The sequence below is a fragment of the Capricornis sumatraensis genome, chromosome X (assembly GCF_032405125.1).
Source record: "Capricornis sumatraensis isolate serow.1 chromosome X, serow.2, whole genome shotgun sequence".
Classification (NCBI taxonomy): Eukaryota; Metazoa; Chordata; class Mammalia; order Artiodactyla; family Bovidae; genus Capricornis; species Capricornis sumatraensis.
In genome coordinates this window covers 124,230,861-124,242,885 of record NC_091092.1, presented here as the reverse complement: position 1 = coordinate 124,242,885, position 12,025 = coordinate 124,230,861, and the positions used below count along the sequence as shown (strand labels likewise).

Genomic DNA, 12,025 nt, shown 5'->3' with positions numbered 1-12,025 from the left:
TGAAAATTTAAATTATTAAATAAAAGAGCTACATTCTCAGAGTTTTACATTGGAAGGTTAATTATCAGGTAGGTGGTAAAATAGATGCATTAAAATTCTCTTCAAATGGGTCAAGTGAGAAAGAATTGAAGTCTACCCTTTAGTGGGAATAGATAAAGAGAAGAAGAATGAGGTAAATATTGGTGTGACTTGGCAACTGATTAGAGAGTATACTGAGGACTTTTGCCTGGATTGATTTCTTTTTTTAATTCTAAACACCTTTTTACCTTAGAGTTTACCATTAGGGCTGATGAGTGATTATAGGCACGAGTTTGTGCCATTAGATGCTCATAGTTTGGTTTCATATTTTAAATATTACTCATCACCCAGAATTTAAATACCCATTCAGTTATGGTAAGAAAACAAAGCAAAACCACCCGCACAGCCAGCCATTGCAGAGGAGAAATTGGTGCATCTGTTAGTTTACTTCACCTGTGTTTTGCTCTTCATGTCGGCAGCAATTTGTGTTTAAGGAGATCCAATCTAATCAAATAATCTAATCTAGAAAAGAAAGATTTAAAAACAAAAAATCTTTGCCTGAAATAAAAATCCTTGTAAAGTCAGATTGTATATCAACAACCATTTTCATGCTGCTGCTGCTGCTAAGTCGCTTCAGTCATGTCCAACTCTGTGCGACCCCAGAGATGGCAGCCCACCAGCCTTCTCTGTCCATGAGATTCTCCAGGCAAGAACACTGGAGTGGGTTGCCATTTCCTTCTCCAATGAATGAAAGTGAAAAGTGAAAGTGAAGTCGCTCAGTCTTGTCTGACTCCTAGCGACCCCATGGCCTGCAGCCCACCAGGCTCCTCCATCCATGGGACTTGCCAGCAAGATTACTGGAGTAGGTTGCCATTGCCTTCTCCGACATTTTCATGCTAGGACTCCTAAAGACACTCTTGTTAATACGAAAGCTTTTTGTAGTATTGGAAATCAGGTTTTTTGTGACCCCATGGACTGTAGGCCACCAGGCTTCTCTGTCCATGAGATTCTCCAGGCAAAAATACTGAAGTGGGTTGCCATTTTCTTCTCCAGGGGATCATCCCCACCCAGGGATCGAACCCACGTCTCCTGCATTGCAGGCAAATTCTTTACCACTGAGCCACCTGGGGAGCCTTTAATTGGTCCTTGCCACACATCAGTTTTGCTCTACAAGTTTGATGTGCTGAATGCAGGAAACCTTCCAAAATAAATGGATAGGAAAAAAAATTCTGTCCCAGCTGTATGAGTGATTTAACTTCCTTATTCTCCCCTAGATACAGTGAAGCAGTCTACCAAAGAACTTGAAAAAATAAATGACTAATGGGAATAGTTGCCCTTTTTCCATTGCCTTCCATGAATAACTGGGTTACTAGTATGCAAGCAAATATGTGCACATCTGTGTGGTCAAATTGGACTGCCCCAGTTCTGTGGGGAAAACCTGAAGATAAGCCTGGAGGTGGAAGAGATATTTGATATGATAGAGATGTCCTTCAGGATGAGAGTCTCTTAGGCATCCTCTTGCTCACTCTGCTAACACCACAGTGCAGGAGTTCTATAGTGATACTGGATCAACAGCATTAGGTCATCTAAAAGTGGCTCATTAAGTATTTGTGCTTGACCAGCTGGAGTTACTGCAAAACCTACTGAGACCCTGGCACTCCAGCTTTCTGAGTGGGTAAGTTTATGTGAAGACAACTAAGCTGTGGTCATTGCTGCTTCTTGATTCAACTTGGATGTATCTCTTTTTGTAATGTAAAATCAAACTCTGCAGCAAGTAGCCAGCAATCTGAACTGTCAGTTATATAGTTGTTTCTGAGTTCATATGCATTTTACTTAATTCTTTTTGTCTTGGAAGCAAAATTCTTATTACAAATGTACTTCTGTGCATTGTGTACTTCTTTTAATAACAGATTTTAATAAACCATTTCTCTTTAAGCGTACAAACGGCTAGACGGTTCGACTGAATGCTGTAACAATCACAGCCTTACAGATGTTTGCTTTTCCTATAGAAATAATTTTAATAAGCGTTTGGTAAGTTGTCTTTGAAACAGTCTTGATTGCCTGATATAATTATATGATCATGTAGAACTGAAATGGAATCCTTGAAAACATTGCCCTTTTGGTTTACACCATTTTATTAAGATCTCTACATTTCACATGTCATATTTCATCTGAGAATCTTTAAAACGTTTATAATAATAATATCTTATTTGGCCAGAGTAGAATAATCTAATTTATAGTAGATATACATGAATGGTATTTCCTTTATTGAACTTCATTCCTAATATGTTTGGTGACATAAAAGATACTGAAAGAATTTAACTTGGTGTTTTGCTTGTTAATGAATCATTTTTAGTATTGACTAATTGATGTTCTGTCCCTAGCATACATGTCTACCTGCCCGGAAAGCAGTTGAAGCCACCCAAGTCTGTAGAACCAATAAAGACTGTAAGAAAAGCTCAAGTTCAAGTTTCTGTATAATACCTTCTTTGGAAACTCATACACGCTTAATAAAAGTGAAACACCCACCTCAAATTGATATGTTATATGTAGGACATCCGCTGCACCTTCACTACACAGGTGGGTTTTATTGCGGTAGACCCTCAGAATATCGCTGTGATGGCCTATATTTTTACTGGTAGAGACTCAGTACACACCTTGCATTAATTTCATTTGTTTGATCACTTTTTAAAATCTTGTTAACTTGTTCTTAAGCATTAAATGAAATTTAAGCAGTAGGAAAATAATCTGAATTTATAAAGCAAGATGGAGCTGAACCCCATGTCTACTTATGGAGAAAGACATATTTTTTCTTCACTACCATTTATGTCCAAGTTACATAGATGACCTCTCAGATAATCTCTGAGTGTTTATTAAATTTTTCCAAGCTCCCAAATCAGTAGCAAGAGTAGCATATGCCAGAGAATGCCAGTAATCATAGTGATAATGATGATAAAGTAATTTGTGAATAACACATGAATTTTATATGAATATAATTTCAGAATCAGACCAGCGTAAATGCTTTAACAGTGGCAACATGATTGGATTAAACATATAGCTTGTCCATATGGCTCAAGATCATACAGAAGAACTATGCAAAAAAGATCCTAATGACCTAGATAACCACGATGCTGTGATCACTCATCTAGAGCCAGACATCCTGGAGTGCAAAGTCAAGTGGTGGTGATGGAATTCCAGCTGAGCTATTTCAAATCCTAAAAGATGATGCTGTGAAAGTGCTGCACTCAATACACCAGCAAGTTTGGAAAACCCAGCAGTGGCCAGAGGACTGGAAGAGGTCAGTTTTCATTCCAGTCCCAAAGAAAGGCAATGCCAAAGGATGTTCAAACTACTGCACATTTGCACTCATCTCACACGCTAGCAAAGTAATGCTCAAAATTCTCCAAGCCAGGCTTCAACAGTACATGAACCAAGAACTTCCAGATGTTCAAGCTGGATTTAGAAAAGGCAGAGGAACCAGAGATCAAATTGCCAAAATCTGTTGGATAATAGAAAAAGCAAGGGAGTTCCAGAAAAACACCTGCTTCATTGACTATGCCAAAGCCTTTGACTGTGTGGATCACAACAAACTGTGGAAAATTCTTCAAGAGATAGTAATACCAGACCACCTTACCTGCCTCCTGACACGTGTATGCAGATCAAGAAGCAACAGGTAGAACCAGGCATGGAAAAATGGATTGGTTCCAACTTGGGAAAGGAGTATGTCAAGGCTGTATATTGTCATCCTGCTTGTTTAACTTTTATGCAGAGTACATCATGTAAAATGCTGGGCTGGATGAAGCACAAGCTGGAATCAGGATTGCAGGGAGAAATATCAACAACCTCAGATATGCAGATGATACCACCCTTATGGCAGAAAGGGAAGAGGAACTGAAGAGCCTCTTGATGAGAGTGAATGAGGAGAGTGAAATAGCTGGCTTAAAATGCAACATTCCAAAAATGAAGATCATGGCATCCGGTCCCATCACTTCATGGCAAATAGATGGGGAAACAATGGAAGCAGTGACAGACTTTATTTTGGGGGGCTCCAAAATCACTGCAGATAGTGACTACAGCCATGAAATTAAAAGACGCTTGCTCCTTGGAAGAAAAGCTATGACAAGCCTAGACAGCATAGCAGAGACACTTTGCCAACAAAGATCCATATAGTCAAGGCTGTGGTTTTTCCAGTAGTCGTGAATGCATGTGCGAGTTGGACCATAAAGAAAGCTGAGCACCAAAGAATTGATGCTTTTGAATAGTGGTGTTGGAGAAGACTCTTGAGTCCCTTGGAGTGCAAGCATGGAATACCAGTTGAGCTATTTCAAATCCTGAAAGATGACGCTGTGAAAGTGCTGCATTCAATATACCAGCAAATTTGGAAAACTCAGCAGTGGCCACAAGACTAGAAAAGGTCAGTTTTCATTCCAATCCCAAAGAAAGGCAATGCCAAAGAATGCTCAAACTACCACACAGTTGCACTCATCTCACACACTAGATGGTGATTGTAGCCATGAAATTAAAAGACACTTACTCCTTGGAAGAAAAGTTATGACCAACCTAGATAGCATATTAAGAAGCAGAGAGATTACTTTGCCAACAAAGGTCCATCTAGTCAAGGCTATGGTTTTTCCAGTGGTCATGTATGGATGTGAGAGTTTGACTGTGAAGAAAGCTGAGCACCGAAGAATTGAAGCTTTGAAACTGTGGTGTTGGAGAAGACTCTTGAGAGTCCCTTGGACTGCAAGGAGGTCCAACCAGTCCATTCTAAAGGAGATCAGTCCTGAGTGTTCATTGGAAGGACTGATGCTAAAGCTGAAACTCCAATATTTTGGCCACCTCATGCAAAGAGTTGACTCATTGGAAAAGACCCTGATGCTGGGAGGGATTGGGTGCAGGAGGAGAAGGGGAAAACAGAGGATGAGATGGTTAGATGGCATCGTCAACTCGATGGATATGTGTTTAAGTGAACTCCGGGAGTTGGTAATGGACAGGGAGGCCTGGCACCTGCAATTCATGGCGTCGCAAAGAGTCGGACACGACTGAGCAACTGAACTGAACTCCTTGGAAGGAAAGTTATGACCAACCTAGACAGCATATTGAAAAGCAGAGACATTACTTTGCCAACAAAGGTCCCTCTACTCAAGGCTATGGTTTTTCCACTGGTCATGTATGAATGTGAGAGTTGGACTGTGAAGAAAGCTGAGCGCCGTAGAATTGATGCTTTTGAACTGTGGTGTTGGAGAAGACTCTTGAGAGTCCCTTGGACTGCAAGGAGATCCAACCAGTCCATCTTAAAGAGATCAGTCCTGGGTGTTTATTGGAAGGACTGATGCTGAAGCTGAAACTCCAATACTTTGACCACCTGATGCAAAGAGCTGACTCATTTGAAAAGACCCTGATGCTGGGAAAGATTGAGGGCAGGAGGAGAAGGGGACAACAGAGGATGAGATGGTTAGATGGCATCACCGACTCAATGGACATTGGTTTGGGTGGACTCCGGGAGTTGGTGATGGACAGGGAGGCCTGGCATGCTGTGGTTCATGGGGTCGCAAAGAGTCAGACACGACTGAGCGACTGATCTGAACTAACTGAACTGAACTGTGAGGAGATCCAACCAGTCCATCCTAAGGGAAATCAGTCCAGAATATTCACTTGAAGGGCTGATGCTGATGCTAAAGCTCTAATACTATGGCCATCTGATGCAAAGAACTGACTCATTTGAAAAGACCCTGATGCTGGGAAGGATTGAAGGCAGGAGGAGAAGGGGACGACAGAGGATGAGATGGTTGGATGGCATCACCGACTTGATGGACATATGAGTTTGAGCAAGCTCCAAGAGTTGGTGATGGACAGGGAAGCCTGGCGTGCTACAGTCCATGGGGTTGCAAAGAGTCGGACATGACTGAGCAACTGAACTGAACCAAGATCATACAGTCTAACTTATTTTGGTGTATAAGATTTTATATGTTCCCTTTTTAATAACTTTTACTGAAATATAATTCACATATCATATAATTTACCCTTTAAAATATACAATTCAGTAGTGTTTAATATTGGAGAAGATAATGGCAACTCACTCTAGTACTCTTGCCTGGAAAATCCCGTGGACGGAGGAGCCTGGTAGGCTGCAGTCCATGAGGTCACTAAGAGTCGGACACGACTAAGCAACTTCACTTTCACTTTTCACTTTCATGCATTGGGGAAGGAAATGGCAACCCACTCCAGTGTTCTTGCTTGGAGAATCCCAGGGACGGGGGAACCTGGTGGGCTGCCGTCTATGGGGGTCACATAGAGTCAGATACGACTGAAGCAACTTAGCAGCAGTGTTTAATATATTCAGAGTTGTGGAACCATCACCACAATCTAGTTCCAGTATTTTTTCATCACTCCAAAAAAAGCCTATACCCATTAGGAACCTATTCTACTTCTCAACACCCACCTACCCCATCCCTTGGCAACCACTTAATCTACTTTCTGTTTCTGTAAATTTGCCTGTTTCCACACATTTCCTATAAATAGAATATTTTGTGATTGGCTTCTTCCCCTTAGCATAGTGTTTTCAAGGTCTGTCCATGTTGTAGTTTGTGTTGGTGCATCATTCCTTTTTTATGGTGAAGTAATATTCCATATTGAAAAGCAGAGACATTATTTTGTCCAACAATGGTCCGTCTAGTTAAGGCTATGGTTTTTCCTGTGGTCATGTATGGATGTGACAGTTGGACTGTGAAGAAAGCTGAGCACTGAAGAATTGATGCTTTTGAACTGTGGTGTTGGAGAAGACTCTTGAGAGTCCCTTGGACTGCAGGGAGGTCCAACTAGTCCATTCTGAAGGAGATAGGTCCTGGGTGTTCTTTGGAAGGAATGATGCTAAAGCTGAAGCTCCAGTACTTTGGCCACCTCATGCGAAGAGTTGACTCATTGGAAAAAACCCTGATGCTGGGAGGGATTGGGGGCAGGAGGAGAAGGGGACGACAGAGGATGAGATGGCTGGATGGCATCACGGACTCGATGGACGTGACTCTGAGTGAACTCCGGGAGTTGCTGATGGACAGGGAGGCCTGGTGTGCTGCGATTCATGGGGTCGCAAAGAGTCGGACACGACTGAGCGACTGAACTGAACTGAACTATTCCATTGTATGGATATATTACTTTTTCTGTATTTATTCATCAATTGAGGGACATGTGGGTTTTATGTTACTCTTTAAAAGGCTCTCTCATTGCTCTGTAGTCATATCCTAAGATACAACTTGGGTCATTCTTCTCATTTATTGTTTTAACACTAGGTGTCTCTGGAGTACAGATATTATATACATCCTCAACAAATGTAGAAATAACCCTCTTCAAGGTAATTTTCAAGAAATGTGTGCTACGAATTCTATTTAATTATAAGTTTTTAAGTGTTTTAACAAAAACAGAGTAATGGAATCCACAAAGTGAAAGAAATCTTAAAAATCCCCTAGTATTAATCCTTGTTTTAGCAATGAAGAAAACACTGAGACCAGAAAAGATTAAGTTGCATAATAGTTGGAGTGAACATGATTTTAAGGTTATACCTCTTTGAAAAGATAAGGACTCTTGATATAAATTCTAGTGTAAAGTCATTCTCTGTATTTGGTAGTCATAGTTGGTATATAATCAGTTTTTATTCTAGTCTCACCTCACAATATAAATGTACATTGAGACATGAATTTCTGTATCCCACTCTTTTTATTAGCTGCTCTAGAATTGTTGATTTACTTTTATAGTTGGGCCATCGAGCCTGTCTGCATATGTTTGGGTAGGGCTTTCTCAAATCAGGTTAATGGGCTAGTCCAGTCTATACCCACATAGTAAAATTCATTATTCTGTTGCTTACCTGTATAAATAATATTAATTATTTATTATTTTTCTTTTTTAGTGAGCATCACCAGTTTTATCCCACGTTTCAAGTTTCTAAGCATAGATCTGCCTGTGGTTGTGGAGACATTTGTCAAGTATCCTTTCTGATGTGAAAGATATTTTAAAAGTGTGCTGCTTGGAACTTGATCAGTTTTATCTTGACTAGAGAGCTTGAATAGACCTTGCAAGTATCAGTCTACTGCTAACACATAAAAAAATGGACTTTAGAGTTGAGAAAGATCAGATTGTACCTAGGAAGTCAAAGAAGAGAGATTGATTGGGAAGAGCGAAAGGTTAAGGTGTGGAAGGGAAAGAACCTAGAAGACAAATTGAGAGTTGAAGTTTAGAGGTCTAAAACCTTTGAGCATGTTTATAAAGGATGAAGTCTTCAGCTACTAAATGAGGCGATGTGTTCCACCCCTCCTGAGCCTGTTGACTCTGACCAAATGGAGGAATGCATAAGGGACATCAAACTGATTTCCACTGCTGAAACAACACTCCACAGAATCTCATGTGTTCTTTAGCATATTATGTTTGCATATAAAGAGATTTTTAATTGGTTATTATATAGAATTTGAATATATTCGAACAGTTTGAAAAGGTTCTTTATTTTTTGTTACTTTTATATCTTTAATTTCTTTCTTTAATGATTTGCAAAAAAACAGAGACAGAAAGTAAATGAGCAAATATTAGTTAACAAATGAGTTACTGAAAAAAGGATACAGTCAAAATTGTACCTTGTAGACTGCAGCTTTATCTCAGAGATAGTTACACTATGGCCTTACAGATGATAATAAAATAGAGTTCAAGGGACTAAAATCTTAATAAATCTAAGCTATACTTTGTAAGGATTGAAGAGGAATTTTCCCTCATTTCTTATTCTTTCCGTATTCCTTTCTCTTGTATCATTAAAGAGAAAGCCTTTCAAGGAATTTGTTACAGACTGCCTTAGTTTACAGGTGGTTGGCCTTCATTTTTTTTGTCAAGTTTTTTTTAACTTTGAAATAATACAAATCATTTGTTTTAAATAGAGATCTAAGAAGCAATAGCATTTACTGGTGGGCAGAGATTTTTAAAAAGGAGAGAAGTCACCTGTAATCTCAAATCCACTCCTCGTAAAATACACACTTCTGATTCCTAGAAATGGCTTTGCATGCAGACCTCACAGTAGGCTCCTTAACTGATTGCAACCAGGTACCTGATTTCCCTCTCGGGAGCTCTGGCAATTGTTAATGCAGTGCCCTGCTTTGCTTTGGACGGACAGTGGATTTTAAACTCTTTCCTAGATGCTACTCTTACCTCAGTGATTGGAGACAATGATGTCAAAGATCTGATAGGATTTTTCATCTTGCTTGGTGGCAGTGTACTTTTGGCTGCCAATGTGACCCTGGGCCTCTGGATGGTTACAGCACGGTAATATTTGGACTCATCTGATAGAATCTCTGAGTTACAGTATATAATACTGAAAACCTTACTTGGTATGAAATAAAAAGTGATTCCTTAAAATTGCATTTTAGCCAACAACTTTAAGTTCTTTATTCAGCATATCCAAACTCTGGGATGGGGGAGAAACAGAAGAACTGAAAGACATACTCCATGATTAGTTTTACAGACTGAACCTACAAACTTCAGATGTTTGTGGAACAACTGAAACAAGTGCAAATTCATGTTAAACCATTTTTGTGTGGCTATATACTGTATTGAAATACTGTGAAGGAAAACAGAATTGGGTAGGATTAATTGAGAAAAAACTTCCTGAAAAAGCATCATTAATCCAGATTTGAAGAAGACCAGACTTTGGCCAAGTGGGAAGGTGAGCATTTTCTTGGTCTATATTTCTTGTCTTTAATCTTGTTGGAAAGTATTTTAAAATTCAGTGGTATGTTGGTGGCTCAGATGTTACAGAATTCGCCTGCAATGCTGGAGACCTGGGTTCAATCCCCGGGTCAGGAAGATCTCTTGGAGAAGGGAAAGGCTACCCACTCCAGTATTCTTGCCTGGGAAATCCCATGGACAGAGGAGCCTGGCAGGCTACAGTCCATGGGGTTGCAATGAGTCAGACACGACTGAGCAACTAACACACGCATTGTTTTGTACTCTTGACAACTGAGGTCTGATTACAATTAATAAGATTCTATAAAAGAAACTACCAATGCAAAAGGGAACATCTTTGTTAAATGATCCCAGTAAATGAACACCTCGGAAGTAGACTGTAATATCATGAGACATGTCTTGCCACCCAAGAGTTGCCTCTTTGATAATGTGCCCCCATACCCTCATAAAGCAGCAGCAGCCTTGACATTCAGAATGAGCTGTAGGAAGTATCTCCTACCTGCAGCATGTGAGCTTGAAACAGTTAGGGGTGAACCTCAAAACTGAGCCAGCTGGCTGTTGCGGCAGATCACAAGACAGATCACAGAACCTTCTGCAGCCCTGGTTACCTTTCTCTACGAACTTCAAAGCTTGGAACCGCTCCAGAATAGACATTTTCTCTTGTGCTGCTGGGGCTACCTTGGACCTAGCTCCTAGGCCCCTGTCTTCAAGAAGCAATTACTCTAAGCCATGAAGCATACTCAGTCCTCACCAGTGTCTTCCATGTTTCTCTGTGTTGGGGAATTAAATACGTAGTTCTTCCTTTCTGCCTTTCCCCTAAGCTACCTCTGTGGGTCCACAAAAGACTTGGTAGTAGAGTGAGAATGGCTACATGTGAAAACAAATGTGGATTTGCTGGAGCCTGGTAACTGACTCGAGCCCGAAAGGGCCCTGCCTAGTTTGAGATCTTTCGGACTGGTGATGCAGCCCTGGAGGATCTAGGAAGTCAGTAGGCCAGTGTGAAGCTATTGGTATTAAAGCTATATGAGCATGCTGTTTCTTTGATGAAAAATCTGTGCTCTCATATACTCAGAAACATCAATAGTCATATATCCAACTTTTTCACTAAGTGAGATATTCATGGGGTTCACCTCTTTCAGATTCCTGAGTTGCTCTTAGGCAATAAAACTTTTTAATCATTTTTAAGGAAACTTTAGATTGTGTTATAAATCTGCCTGCCTTCTTGAAGAGAAATTGTATATTGAATATAATTTTAATATTTTTAAATGACCTCTATTACCACTACTTAAAAACTGTACAAATTATTGGTTTATCCTAGGGAAAAAGCATTTGTTCTATTCTCAGGCAGACAGTCTTTCAGGATTAAAGTATATTAGCACAGTAATGCACAGACCTATTTAAAGCTTGGGGACTATCATGAAATATTTATATTATTGATTTGATTACATGAACTAAGCAGTTTACTAGTGGAATTGCTATATACATGCAGATCATTTTTTTTAAAAAAATGAGAAAAAAATTTAATAGATGAAATCTTACTCATAAACTCCTTTCTCTGGATGAAAAAAAAAAAAAAAGCACATCATTTTCTTATGGCTTTTAAACACCTTGGTCTTCTGCTCCATCGGGTCAGAATTTGGGAACAGTCTATTAGGATATTGAGCAGTTCAGTCCTGTTTTTACAGAAATAGCCTCATTGTGTAAGAAAGGAAATGTTATGTGTTGTCTCTTCAGCCTCATTGTGGGCACTTATAGAGCAAGGACCATGTCATACTCATCTCTCAATCCCTGGCACAATGCATGAGACATCAAAACTACTTAATAAATGTGGTTGAATGAATGATATTTAGTGTTATTTATGGATTAGAAAAGCATGTTTCTATTTAAGTAAGCTGTAAAACGTGTTATTGAATATTTCGTGTAAATATATGTTAACATAAAAAAATAGCTTGGAAGATCTTTGTGTCCCTGGTAGATTATCATCTTTATGAATATAGTTCATTTTGGTTTCTGTAGAGCCATTTAAAAAATGAATTATTTTAAGGATTTGAAGAAAGTGTTGTGTTGTCACTTGTTCAACAGTAAAACTGTATTTTCAGTGTTCCTACTCTGCATTGTCTACATTTTTGAGGGTTGTTTTTAATCACTTAAAACCTGTAAAGAATGTATATATCCTTTTCAGCATCTCTGTTTGAAAAGACATGCAGTTAAACTTGACCTTTTGATAATTGCTCTTATAGGTCATCTGTTTTAATGGTAAATTGTTTAAACAAGGGCTTCATAGGTATGTGGC

General features: G+C 39.4%; 1 protein-coding gene across 1 annotated transcript in view; it reads left to right on the top strand.

The window, feature by feature from the left end:
* The window catches only part of MBTPS2 (membrane bound transcription factor peptidase, site 2), a 43,977-nt gene extending 34,661 nt beyond the window's left edge, over window positions 1–9,316 (top strand). Inside the window, exons 8-11 of the mRNA XM_068962285.1 lie at window positions 1,955–2,049; window positions 2,403–2,598; window positions 7,919–7,994; window positions 9,094–9,316. Of these exons, the coding sequence (XP_068818386.1) occupies window positions 1,955–2,049; window positions 2,403–2,598; window positions 7,919–7,994; window positions 9,094–9,316 (590 nt within the window). The remainder of the gene's footprint in view (window positions 1–1,954; window positions 2,050–2,402; window positions 2,599–7,918; window positions 7,995–9,093) is intronic.
* The last annotated feature ends 2,709 nt before the right edge of the window (window positions 9,317–12,025 follow it).